The 14570-nt window shown below is 37.3% G+C and overlaps 1 protein-coding gene across 2 annotated transcripts in view; it reads right to left on the bottom strand.

Annotated features, from left to right (window-relative positions):
• The window catches only part of IDE (insulin degrading enzyme), a 125899-nt gene that overhangs the window by 39044 nt on the left and 72285 nt on the right, over positions 1-14570 (bottom strand). For both annotated transcript variants that reach the window (XM_081250007.1, XM_081250006.1), the window contains exons 7-11: positions 14258-14420; positions 13458-13550; positions 12929-13020; positions 12032-12112; positions 10420-10523 (exon numbers count right to left, since the gene is read on the bottom strand). In XM_081250007.1, coding sequence (XP_081106133.1) covers positions 10420-10523; positions 12032-12112; positions 12929-13020; positions 13458-13550; positions 14258-14420 — 533 coding nt within the window. The remainder of the gene's footprint in view (positions 1-10419; positions 10524-12031; positions 12113-12928; positions 13021-13457; positions 13551-14257; positions 14421-14570) is intronic.

Genomic DNA, 14570 nt, shown 5'->3' with positions numbered 1-14570 from the left:
AGGGTGTGGAGAAAAGGGAACACTCTTGCACTGCTGGTGGGAATGTGAATTGGTACAGCCACTATGGAGAACAGTATGGAGGTTCCTTAAAAAACTAAAAATAGAACTACCATATGACCCAGCAATCCCACTACTAGGCATATACCCTGAGAAAACCATAATTCCAAAAGAGACATGTACCAAAATGTTCATTGCAGCTCTATTCACAATAGCCCGGAGCTGGAAACAACCTAAGTGTCCATCATCGGATGAATGGATAAAGAAGATGTGGCACATATATACAATGGAATATTACTCAGCCATAAAAAGAAACGAAACTGAGCTATTTGTAATGAGGTGGATAGACCTAGAGTCTGTCATACAGAGTGAAGTAAGTTAGAAAGAGAAAGACAAATACCGTATGCTAACACATATATACGGAATTTAAAAAAAAATGTCATGAAGAACCTAGGGGTAAAACGGGAATAAAGACACAGACCTACTTGAGAATGGACTTGAGGATATGGGGAGGGGGAAGGGTAAGCTGTGACAAAGCGAAAGAGAGGCATGGACATATATACACTACCAAACGTAAGGTAGATAGATAGTGGGAAGCAGCCGCAGAGCACAGGGAGATCAGCTCGGTGCTTTGTGACCGCCTGGAGGGGTGGGATGGGGAGGGTGGGAGGGAGGGAGATGCATGAGGGAAGGGATGTGGGAACAGATGTATATGTATGACTGATTCACTTTGTTATAAAGCAGAAACTAATAAAAATAATAATAATAATAAATAAATAAATAAAAATAAATTAAAAAAAATAAAATAAAGACTATTAGAAGAGACACAGAAGGACACTACATAATGATCAAGGGATCGATCCAAGAGAAGATATAACAATTGTAAATATTTATGCACCCAACATAGGAGCACCTCAATACATAAGGCAAGTACTAACAGCCATAAAAGGGGAAATCGACAGTAACACACTCATAGTAGGGGACTTTAACACCCCACTTTCACCAATGGACAGATCATCCAAAATGAAAATAAATAAGGAAACACAAGCTTTAAATGATACATTAAACAAGATGGACTTAATTGATATTTATAGGACATTCCATCCAAAAACAACAGAATACACATTTTTCTCAAGTGCTCATGGAACATTCTCCAGGATAGATCATATCTTGGGTCACAAATCAAGCCTTGGTAAATTTAAGAAAATTGAAATTGTATCAAGTATCTTTTCTGACCACAATGCTATAAGACTAGACATCAATTACAGGAAAAGATCTGTAAAAAATACAAACACGGAGGCTAAACAATACACTACTCAATAACGAAGTGATCACTGAAGAAATCAAAGAGGAAATTAAAAAATACCTAGAAACAAATGACAATGGAGACACGACGACCCAAAACCTATGAGACACAGCAAAAGCAGTTCTAAGAGGGAAGTTTATGGCAATACAATCCCACCTTAAGAAACAGGAAACATCTCGAGTAAACAACCTGACCCTGCACCTAAAGCAATTAGAGAAAGAAGAACAAAAAACCCCCAAAGTTAGCAGAAGGAAAGAAATCATAAAGATCAGATCAGAAATAAATGAAAAAGAAATGAAGGAAACGATAGCAAAGATCAATAAAACTAAAAGCTGGTTCTTTGAGAAGATAAACAAAATTGATAAACCATTAGCCAGACTCATCAAGAAAGAAAGGGAGAAGACAGAAATCAATAGCATTAGAAATGAAAAAGGAGAAGTAACAACTGACACTGCAGAAATACAAAAAGATCATGAGAGATTACTACAAGAAGCTCTATGCCAATAAAATGGACAACCTGGAAGAAATGGACAAATTCTTAGAAAATCACAACCTTCCGAGACTGAATCAGGAAGAAATAGAAAATATGAATAGACCAATCACAAGCACTGAAATTGAAACTGTGATTAAAAATCTTCCAACAAACAAAAGCCCAGGACCAGATGGCTTCACAGGTGAATTCTATCAAACATTTAGAGAAGAGCTAACACCTATCCTTCTCAAACTCTTCCAAAATATAGCAGAGGGAGGAACACTCCCAAACTCATTCTATGAGGCCACCATCACCTTGATACCAAAACCAGGCAAGGATGTCACAAAGAAAGAAAACTACAGGCCATTATCACTGATGAACATAGATGCAAAAATCCTCAACAAAATACTAGCAAACAGAATCCAACAGCACATTAAAAGGATCATACACCATGATCAAGTGGGGTTTATTCCAGGAATGCAAGGATTCTTCAATATAGGCAAATCAATCAATGTGATACACCATATTAACAAATTAAAGAAGAAAAACCATATGATCATCTCAATAGATGCAGAGAAAGCTTTCGACAAAATTCAACACCCATTTATGATAAAAACCCTGCAGAACGGGCCTCCCTGGTGGCGCAGTGGTTGAGAGTCCGCCTGCCGATGCAGGGGATACGGGTTCGTGCCCTGGTCTGGGAGGATCCCATATGCCGCGGAGCGGCTGGGCCCGTGAGCCATGGCCGCTGGGCCTGCGCGTCCGGAGCCTGTGCTCCGCAACGGGAGAGGCCACAACAGTGAGAGGCCCGCATACCGCAAAAAAAAAAAAAAAAAAAAAAAAAAAAAAAAAACCCTGCAGAAAGTAGGCATAGAGGGAACTTTCCTCAACATAATAAAGGCCATATATGACACACCCACAGCCAACATCATCCTCAATGGTGAAAAACTGAAACCATTTCCACTAAGATCAGGAACAAGACAAGGCTGCCCACTCTCACCACTCTTATTCAACATAGTTTTGGAAGTTTTAGCCACAGCAATCAGAGAAGAAAAGGAAATAAAAGGAATCCAAATTGGAAAAGAAGAAGTAAAGCTGTCACTGTTTGCAGATGACATGATACTATACATAGAGAATCCTAAAGATGCTACCAGAAAACTACTAGAGCTAATCAATGAATTTGGTAAAGTAGCAGGATACAAAATTAATGCACAGAAATCTCTGGCATTCCTGTACACTAATGATGAAAAATCAGAAAATGAAATCAAGAAAACACTCCCATTTACCATTGCAACAAAAAGAATAAAATATCTAGGAATAAACCTACCTAAGGAGACAAAAGACCTGTATGCAGAAAATTATAAGACACTGATGAAAGAAATTAAAGATGATACAAATAGATGGAGAGATATACCATGCTCCTGGATTGGAAGAAGCAATATTGTGAAAATGGCTCTGCTACCCAAAGCAATCTATAGATTCAATGCAATCCCTATCAAACTACCACTGGCATTTTTCACAGAACTAGAACAAAAAATTTCACAATTTGTATGGAAACACAAAAGACCCCGAATAGCCAAAGCAATATTGAGAAAGAAAAGTGGAGCTGGAGGAATCAGGCTCCCTGACTTCAGACTATACTACAAAGCTACAGTAATCAAGAGAGTATGGTACTGGCACAAAAACAGAAAGATAGATCAATGGAACAGGATAGAAAGCCCAGAGATAAACCCACGCACATATGGTCACCTTATCTTTGATAAAGGAGGCAAGAATATACAGTGGAGAAAAGACAGCCTCTTCCATACGTGGTGCTGGGAAAACTGGACAGGTACATGTAAAAGTATGAGATTAGAACACTCCCTAACACCATACACAAAAATAAGCTCAAAATGGATTAAACATCTAAATGTAAGGCCAGAAACTATCAAACTCTTAGAGGAAAACATAGGCAGAACACTCTATGACATAAATCACAGCAAGATCCTTTTTGACCCACCTCCTAGAGAAATGGAAATAAAAACAAAAATAAACAAATGGGACCTAATGAAACTTCAAAGCTTTTGCACAGCAAAGGAAACCATAAACAAGACCAAAAGACAACCCTCAGAATGGGAGAAAATATTTGCAAATGAAGCAACTGACAAAGGATTAATCTCCAAAATTTATAAGCAGCACATGCAGCTCAATAGCAAAAAAACAAACAGCCCAATCCAAAAATGGGCAGAAGACCTAAATAGACATTTCTCCAAAGAAGATATACAGATTGCCAACAAACACATGAAAGAATGCTCAACATCATTAATCATTAGAGAACTGCAAATCAAAACTACAATGAGATATCATCTCACACCAGTGAGAATGGTCATCATCAAAAAATCTAGAAACAATAAATGCTGGAGAGGGTATGGAGAAAAGGGAACACTCTTGCACTGCTGGTGGGAATGTAAATTGATACAGCCACTATGGAAAACAGTATGGAGGTTCCTTAAAAAACTACAAATAGAACTACCATACCACCCAGCAATCCCAATACTGGGCATATACCCTGAGAAAACCATAATTCAAAAAGAGTCATGTACCAACATGTTCAATGCAGCTCTATTTACAATAGCTAGGACATGGAAGCAACCTAAGTGTCCATCATCGGATGAATGGATAAAGAAGATGCGGCACATATATACAATGGAATATTCCTCAGCCATAAAAAGAAACGAAATTGAGTTATTTGTAGTGAGGTGGATGGACCTAGAGTCTGTCATACATAGTGAAGTAAGTCAGAAAGAGAAAAACAAATACCGTATGCTAACACACATATATATGGAATCTAAGGAAAAAAAAAAAGGTCATGAAGAACCTAGGGGTAAGACGGGAATAAAGACACAGACCTACTAGAGAATGGACTTGAGGATATGGGGAGGGGGAAGGGTAAGCTGTGACAAAGTGAGAGACTGGCATGGACATATATACACTACCAAATGTAAAATAGATAGGTAGTGGGAAGGAGCCACGTAGCACAGGGAGATCAGCTTGGTGCTTTGTGACCACCTAGAGGGGTGGGATAGGGAGGGTGGGAGGGAGGGAGATGCAAGAGGGAAGAGATATGGGAACATATGTATATGTATAACTGATTCACTTTGTTATAAAGCAGAAACTAACACACCATTGTAAGGCAATTATACTCCAATAAAGAGGTTAAAAAAAACCCAAAAAAATCCAAACATAGTTCCCACATGGCAGGAACTCATAATCCAATGAGACACATGACCTAAAGCAAAATATGATATGCTGGGACTTCCCTGGTGGTGCAGTGGTTAAGAATCCGCCTGCTGGGCTTCCCTGGTGGCGCAGTGGTCGAGAGTCCGCCTGCCGATGCAGGGGACACAGGTTCATGCCCCGGTCCGGGAAGATCCCACAGGCCGTGGAGCAGCTAGGCCCGTGAGCCATGGCCGCTGAGCCTGCGCCTCCGGAGCCTGTGCTCCACAACGAGAGAGGCCACAACAGTGAGAGGCCCGCATACTGCAAAAAAAAAAAAAAGAAGAATCTGCCTGCCAATGCAGGGGACATGGGATTGATCCCAGGTCCAGGAAGATCCCACATGCCTCAGAGCAACTAAGCCCATGTGCCACAACTACGGAAGCCCGTGTGCTTAGAGCCAGTGCTCTGCAACAAGGGAAGCCACCGCAATGAGAAGCCTGCGCACTGCAACGAAGAGTAGTCCCCGCTCGCCACAACTAGAGAAAGGCTGTGCGCAGCAACGAAGACCCAACACACCGAAAAGTTAATTTATTAATTTAAAAAAATGTGATATGCTGATCCCATGTTAGCAGATACAGGACTTCATGGATCTTTTAAGTGCAAAGGTGGACCAAACAACGGAAAAAAGGAGTTGAAGCTCAGGCTCGGTGAGTGAGCCAGCCGGGTGACTCAAATGAACTCACATCTCCTACACAGATGAGTCACATTCTCTGATGCTTAGGCAACTAACAAATCCCAGCAGGATCACTGCCTATCACCTTTTATAATTAGTGGATGACAGGAGAAGAGGCAGAAGACTGAAGATGGGCAAATGCTCTGATTTTCAGAAAGGAAAAGGAGTGTGGCCTAAAAACCATTAACAGAAGTAAACAAAACCATTGAACAAAAGTAAAATGTATGCTCCGGCAAATTCACTCTTATAAAATGTGGATTAGGCACTGACCTCCTGACAAAATTCTACAGTCAACTGTTAGACTGTCAAATATCTGAACAAGAAGACAGTTATCACTGGGACCTACATGGATTTACCAAGAATAACTCCTCCCAAACAAATGGATTTATTTATGACCTAAGCAAGGCATGTGGCAAAAACTCTATAGCTGTATTTGCAGGTTTAAAATGGTAAAATGGGCACCAAATGATAGGATCAAAGAAGGTGGGTGATGATGATGATGAAATAGTAACAGGTAAAGATCTTTGAAAAGGTAAATCAAGTCTCAACATTGAAAAGAACTCTCTAACAATTAGAACTGGCAAAAATGGAACTGGCTACCTTGGTATTTAATGAGTTCCCCATCCTTGAAGGAATTTAAACTGAGGCTGGTAACTACTTGTTAGAGATATTGCAGAAGAGATATATACTTGACAGAGGTTGGATTAAATGACCTTTAAGGTTCCTTTCATCCTGAAGGATTTTCCTATTAATTTTCCTACCTGGTTGCAATGCTAAACTTGTCTCAGTGGGTATTAAAGAAAATAATCTTACCCTCCAGCAACCCCAATCTGGCTTGGCAGTTGACATTATTATCCCAGGCTGTTCTGCACTATGTCACTGACTACAGTTACAATTATAACAGCCACAGAGATCAATCCTACAGAGAAAAAGTGCTTTTTCGTTAAAGGTGAAGGTAGAGAGAAAAAGAGGTTCTCAACCCTAACTGTATAAGATATGGAATTTAGAAACAGGCAATTTAACAAAAGTAAAATGTATGCTCCGGCAAATTCACACTTATAAAATGTTTCCGGGTCTGGGAATTCCCCGGCAGTCCAGTGGGTAAGACTCCACACTTTCATTGCCAAGGGTGCAGGTTCCATCCCTGGTCAGGGAACTAAGATCCCACAAGCTGCACAGTGAGGCCAAAAAAAAAGAGAAAGAAAGTGTTGCAGGGTCAAATAACTGGATCTAGGGCTGCAAAAATTATACGAACATAATTAAATCATGATTTTTCTTGCCAAAAAAAGCACATCTTTGTTATATGATATAATCTTAAATAGGATTACCTCGTATTTGCACAATAGTTTTCAACTTTGCTAGATCATTTTGCATCACATAGAAAGATAAAGCACTATTGCATTTTTCAGGTGGGCAATTTTCCAGGAAATTAAATGAGAGTAAGTGTTCATGACATTATATAACTTTTCACATGTCCCCTTTGCAGAATAATGAACTCTGAGGTTTCACATTAGTTATGCAATAAACACTGGTTGAAGGAAAAAAGTGATCTCTCCAAGATAGCATGAGTAGTAGGTGAAGAAACCTTAAAAAGTGTTTACTGAGTTTTATGATTAAGTTTAAAGCTCTTTCTCCTCATTTTCATAGGAGGTTTTGTTTTTAGAAGGTATATAATAAAATTCAACAGAATTTAGGTGGTTTTTTTTCAGAATGTATAAGGTACATTGAGGAAAATGGAAATATGTAAACTGTTTTACTTACTTAAAATGATTTAGCGTGTGTTCTGAGTGTTTTTCTTCCTTGTATTTTAATCATCTAAGCAAATGCATAAATCACCTTAAGAAGAGAAGTTCTTAATCTTGATGAAGTCCAATTTATCAATGTCTTTTCTTTAATGGTTACTGCTTTTTATGTTCTAAAAAATCTTTGCTTATCTCAGGTTTTAAAGATATTTTCAAACTATATTTTCTCCTAGAAGTTTTCTAGTTTTAGCTTTTATACTGAGGTCTATGATCTATCTCAAATTAATTTTTGTGAATGTTGTGAGGTAAAGGTCACATTTAACCTTTTTTTCCATGTGGCTATGCAGCATGTGGAAGAGCACCATTTGTTGAAAAGACTTTCCCATTTTAATTATGTCGGTGCTTTTGTCAAAAAAATCAACTGACCGATGATTAATGGATAAAGAAAATGTGGTGTATACATACTATGGAATACTGTTTAGCATTAAAAAGGAAGGAAATCCTGTCACATGCTACAACACAGATGAACCTTAAGGATGTTATGCTAAGTGAAATAAAGACATGTTTCACGAGTCCATCTATATTAGGTATCTAAGTAGTCAAATTCACACAAAGAGAAAGTAGAATGGTTGTGAACAGGAGATGGTGGGGTTGGGAAGGGGTAAGAGGAGGAGTTGTTTAATGGGTATAGATTCAGTTTTGCAAGATAAAAAAGTGCTGGAAACGTTTCACAACAGTACAAATATACGTAACACTACTGAATTGTACACTTAAAAATAGTTAAGATGGAGACCTCCCTGGCGGTCCAGTGGTTAAGACTCCGGGTTTACACTGCAGGGGGCACGGATTCAATCCCTGGTCTGGGAAGTAAGATCCCACATGCTGCGTGGCATGGCCAAAAAAAGGTTAAGTTGATAAATATTATGTTATGTGGGTTTTTTTTTACCACAATAAAAAAAGAAATCAATTGATCATATATGTGTGGGCTTATTTCTAGACTCTGTTCTGTACTAATGATTTCTTTGCCTATCCTTATGCCAATACTACAATGTCTTAAGTACTGTAGCTTTATAGTAAGCTTTCAAATCTGGCAGTTTTAGTCCTCCAACTTTTGTTTTTTTGTGCAAGAATGTTATGGGTAATCTAGGTCTTTTGTAGATCCTTATGAATTTTGGAATTAGCTTACCAATTTTTGAAAGAAAAAAAGCCTACTAGGATTTTGATTGTGATTACACTGAGTCTGTGAATCAAATGGGAGAGAATGGACATTTTAATAAAATCAAGTCTCCTAATCTACAAACAAGGTCTTTAATATCTCTGGGCACTGTTTTGTAGTTTTTTGTGTAGAGGTCTTATTTACCTTTGGTTAAATTCATTCCTAAATATTTTATGCTTTTGTTGCTATTGTAAATAATTTTTTTAACTTAAAAAGTTTTTGTTTTGATATAGTAATAAATTCCTACAGCTAGGAAGTTGCAAAAATAGTACAGGGCGGTCCTGTGTACTCTTCACCTAGTTTCCCTCAATGGTTACATTTTACATAATTATAATACAGTACAATATCAAAAGTGTTATAAATTAGATTATAAATTGGTATTGGTGTTGGTGTTGGTACAATGTTGGTACAATGTGCACAAACAAAATTGGTGTTGGTACAATGTGTGTATATAGTTCTAAGTCATTTTATCACATATACAGATTTGTGTAAACAGCAATAATATTCCTTTTAACTTAATTTTCCTACTGTTTGTTGCTGGGATATATCTGAAAAAGTTCAAACAATGGTAACTAGGAAAATGACTTTGATAGAATAGTTCTGTCAGAGGATTTTTTCTTCAAAAAGTTCTACCAGATTGTTGATTTTATTCATAAAATGACTATTCCAAAAAACATATTTACTCAACCACTAAGTTCCCAGGAGAATTTTGGAAATATGTGCTCAAAAGAGGAGAAAAAGAAAAAAATGCAAAGTATGTGCCAGTCAAGTGTATTCCTTTTATTCTTGACTTCAGAAAATATAGATGAAATTAAATTTTAAGGCAGAAATATCATGTAGTTCATAAGCTCTTTAGGGCTGACCCTCCTCTAACAGGAATACTTCTGTTACTGTAAGAGCTCCTCCAACTTTTGATCTCCTGGTTAACCACGGGTCAGTCAGAAGCATTCTGAGATTGTAATCCTTACTTCTACTTAAAAAAAAAGAGGGTGTCCCCACTTGCTTTTTAAACCAGATAAGTGAGCTGACACTTCCAGTATTTGAGTAAGGATGAAGCCAGGTTAAGACGATCTATTACTATATTTTATTCATAATGAAATTATGATGATGTTAAAAAAAAAGAATCTTCATGTGTTTGAGATATTGACTTAAAATAATCTAGAGTGGAGGGAAGGGTCTTCCCTGGTGGCACAGTGGTTAAGAATCCGCCTGCCAACACAGGGGACACGGGTTTGATCCCTGGTCCAGGAAGATCCCACATGCCGCGGAGCAACTAAGCCTGTGTGCCACAACTACCAAGCCTGTGCTCTAGAGCCTGCAAGCAACAACTACTGAGCCCACGTGCCACAAATACTGAAGCCCGTGCACCTAGAGCCCGTGCTCCACAACAAAAGAAGCCATTGCAATGAGAAGCCCGCGCACCACAACAAAGAGTAGCCCCCGTTCACCACAACTAGAGAAAGCTCGGGCGCAGTAACAAAGACCCAATGCAGCCAAAAATAAATAAATTAAGTAATTAATTTAAATAAATAGAGTGGAAGGAGGATGAGTGAACAAGTGTGGGTAAAGATAAAAAAGACCGGTCGTGTACTGACTGTTGAAGTTTGGTACTGTTTCATTATACTTATTCTCTCTACTTTTGTAATCATGCTTGATAAAAACTTTAAAAGCACTTTATTCACAATTTCAAATTTTCAGATTCCAATCATTATTGAAAATTTAGTATGTAACAGTAAAATCTGTAGAGCAACTCACCGGACATTTTCTGGTCTGAGTTTATCGAGAACCATCTCTATTAAATCGGGTCTAAATTCTTCCAGTAAATACTCAGCTGTGAGCACTTCTTCTAGGGGATAATACTTTTTAAAAGGAAAATAAATAAATAAAATTTGCAAGGCTACAATAGAGTCTAACTTATTAAAGCAAACAGATCTCTAACATGTTAAATCCTCTATTTTACACCCCCCTCTTCCCTTCAATTAAATTTTACTCCACTGGAAAATTTTCTGAATCTTTTCTCTTTCCTACCACACTTTAAGCAATTTCATATTATGGGATGATTCTGCACACACTTACTAAACACACTTACATTATAGAGAACAAAATCACATTTTTTCAGGGAAAAATGTGAGTCATACCTCTAGCTAAAACTGAGTACTTGTTAATAAAGAAAATTTGATGATTAAATGCTGACACCTGTAGGATTTTTAATATAAAGTACATACATTTTAATAAACAGAATTTCTACTCAAATTTCTATGAATGAAATCAGACAAGCATTTAGAAAGTTGTTGTATAGGAAAAATGGCTTATATTTTCAGTTAGTAAAGAAAAATAATGCAGAAGATGCTTTTTAGTATGAGCAACTTACTGAGATAGACTGATTCATTCATTCAACAAGTATGTAATGAACACCTACTCTGTGCCAGGCACTGTTCTAGGTGCTGCTGTGGATACAATGGTAGATAAGACAGATGATGTCCCTGCTCTCTAAGGAGCTTATATTCTAATTGGGAGGGAGGCAGACAACAAACAAATACTGTCATTATAGTGATACGTGCTATGAAGAAAATTTTAAAAGGGGCAGGGTCATGATTGGGAGGTCAGGGAAGGTCTCTCTGAGGGAGAAACATCTGAGTGGAGACCCAGATGATAAGAAGAACCTAGTCATGGAAAAACCAGAAGTGTTCCAGGCAGAGAAAACAGCAAATGTCAGGGCCCTGAGAGGGAGGAGTAAACTTAATGCTTGAAGAGTAGGCACATAGCCAGTGTAGCTGGAGTGGAATGGAAGTGGTGTGGAATTCAGTCAGAGAGAGGCTGGGACCAGACTGCCATGTAGGTCAAGGTAAAAATTTAGATCTGTTCCAACTCTGATGGGAAACTTACTTGACACAGAGGAGTGGAACAATCTGATTTGGGTCTTCAAAAGATCACTGAGGCTGGAAAAATAAAGTAAGGTGGGGCAGAAGAAGGCATATGGGGAACCCAGGTAAGAGACTATGATGGTAGTCCAGGCAAGAAATGCTGGTAGCTCATGTGAGGGTGGCAGCAATGGAAATGGAGAAAAGTAGATGATTTATAGCTTTCACGTAAGTAGCACCTGACACATTGTAGAATTGAAAAATATTTAAAGCCAACAAGCAAAATGTCTATGAAAATATTACAGATGATGACTTTTAGGATGATGAAAATTAAGATTTAAAGAATGTCTTCACATCAAATTTTACCTGGTTGCTACGAAGTCTAAAGTTTTAGACTATGCCTTCAATTTTTATCATTTGTGTAGTAATGAAAGTAATATTATTTATACAAGATCACTGAAATAGTCTACATGCCAATGTATAGAGTAAAATAACAATAAACTTACATGCAATATTCCTGCAATCTTAGAGGTATAACCCCGTGGCCTCTCTTTATCTTTAAACCTAAAAGCAACAGCATTCAAGTCCTAAACGAAAAATTAAATCAATTAGACATAAGTCACCTATTATTTAGAAATACTTTTTTTGGGAGGGGGATTGGTTTGCACTATAGACTTTCTACTCCATATTTAACTATTACACTTCCTGAAAAAATGGCTATGCTTGATTTAGGAATGTACAGAACATGAATGAAAATAGCAAACACAGAATATGATTCTGTTGAAACTATTAGTCAAAGAATTAGGAAAACTGTGGAGGAAGCTTGTGAGATCCAACAGTTGCATACATGATGATTTTGCTGACTCTTTCAGAGAACTGCAGCCTGATTAGAAATTACTGTCATAAGTTTCACAAGCAGAGATTATACCTTTAAACTTTTATCTATGTAAAGAGGTTATCTCTTATCCCTAAATACATTTCAGAGTCTTGATAGTCCTTAATTATATAGTAGATATTTCTAAAAACTCTTAAAAGAAGGCTTTAAACATTTAAAAGACAAATACCTTCTGTTTTATGCAAAAAAAAAAGGCCAGGCTTTTCCATACATATGACAATAAAATCACTTTTAAGAACACAATCATATATATAACAATTCACTGTTTCTTTGAGAGTATGCTACCAATTTTTATCACGAGATCTGAAAATGACACAGCTCATGCAACTTCAGGCCAGCAGAGAACAGAGTAAGCCCTGATAGATAAAAGTTAAAGAAACTGCTGATTTTCTTCTGAGGGAAAGGAAAGCAATCTGATTTCTTTCCTTTTCCTTATGTTTAAATTAATTCACATATATTTGTTTCTTGAAAAATTTCCTTAAGAAAAATTTTGGTGAAACCAAAGTACCTTGCACTCTTGGAAAACCCATTCTTGAGGTCCTTCTGCACGTAACTTCTGAATGTATTGAAACATGTGCAAAATTATATCTTCAACATGTACTGGAAAAAAAGGGGCACACTTAAAAACCATTCAGTCCTCGAATCCTTCAAAGCAATGAGCTCACTCCTAAGGTAAAGTCAGGTAAGTAGAAGACGTTCCCTCTTAGAGATGGAGTTCTCACCTCCCTGAGACTTGTTTTAGGGTCCCACATATATGGCCCTCCAGGATTTGGTATATGTGACTGAAGGGGCTTTGGGGTAGTAAATGAGCAAATAAAAAGTCAAGTACACATTTTACAAGTGCAACATAATGATCAGTTGTTAAGGAGGGAAAATCATCCATGAAATGAAGTTACACATGAAAAATACAATGGATAAAATGGTATGAATTAAAGTGTTTATAGCTTTACAGCAAAAAACAGATCCACAGCATAAGTTAATAAAATTAAATCATAAGAAATCAATTTTCATTCAAAAACAAAAAGGTCAATACTTACATAATCCTTCCTCAGTCAAGTCCACATTAATGATAAAAAACATAAAACCTCGGGCTCCTTCCTTTTGCCCACCAACAAGAGTATTTACCCAGCCTGTAACATTCAAAGGAAATCAACATGATTGCATTGTATCTTCTTTTAAGACAAGGAATTAAAAAAAAATTCATTCTGTATGTTCCCAATAGAACATACAGAATGGCCCTCTTGCAGAAAAGACTGGAAAAAAAATCAGCTCAGAAAAGCACTGAAAAGCAGTTCAGACACTGTAAAAGATTCAAGTGATTTTTTTAGTTTGGGAGCTTTCCTTGGGATGCCTCAAATCATTTCCCAAATCAAGAGTAGACGACTGTGCTTAAGTGTTATATAAAAAGAGTCTGAATGGAGAGGAACCTTGGAAATCTACTGACTGATCCTAGTACACCCTTTGGTTTGATGGATAAGAGCAGGCAAATAAATATTTCAGCACATTTCACAGAGATGGTAAAGAATACCCAATGTGAGCTTTTACTTTTTTTAACCTCTATCTTATTTAAAACATGCACTACAACACCTTTTGAAATATGTAAACTTCACAGCTCAATACTGAAGGACAAAACAAATTATGGAAAAAGACAAAAACAAAAGCCCCAAAGCAAAAAACAAAAGCATACTAACAACCAACACCTCACTATCATCAACCCTAAACGGTATCATCTGAAAATGTTCCTTCACAGGAAAATATTTAGGAGAAACAAGTCAGAGTAAAAAAATATGGTGGAGGTGGGGTACTACCCTCAGAAGCTGGTGTCCAAGAGACTCACCCTTTGATTTAAGTTCTGATAACAGACTCCCAGGACCTTCATGTCCAATGAGATGACCAAGGTAATGACCAGGATTTGATTTGTAGTATTTCTGAAGGTCAGGTATGGGAAATGTCACGTAAAGATTCCTAATGTCTTTAATGGGTACTATTTTGTAAAGTTGCTGGGGAAAAAGTAAAACAAACAAATCACAAAAGGTTAGCTATGTACAACTCCTACTGAATAAAATACTTACAAACTATGAAGAATAGTGATTTTCAAAAAAAAAAAAAATACTGATTTTCAGGGAAAAATCCCAAATTCAGGAGAGAAT

This window comes from Mesoplodon bidens (assembly GCF_964165515.1).
Source record: "Mesoplodon bidens genome assembly, chromosome: 1".
Classification (NCBI taxonomy): domain Eukaryota; kingdom Metazoa; phylum Chordata; class Mammalia; order Artiodactyla; family Ziphiidae; genus Mesoplodon; species Mesoplodon bidens.
The sequence above is the reverse complement of the archived record's forward strand: the minus strand, read 5'-3'. Positions and strand labels throughout refer to the sequence as shown.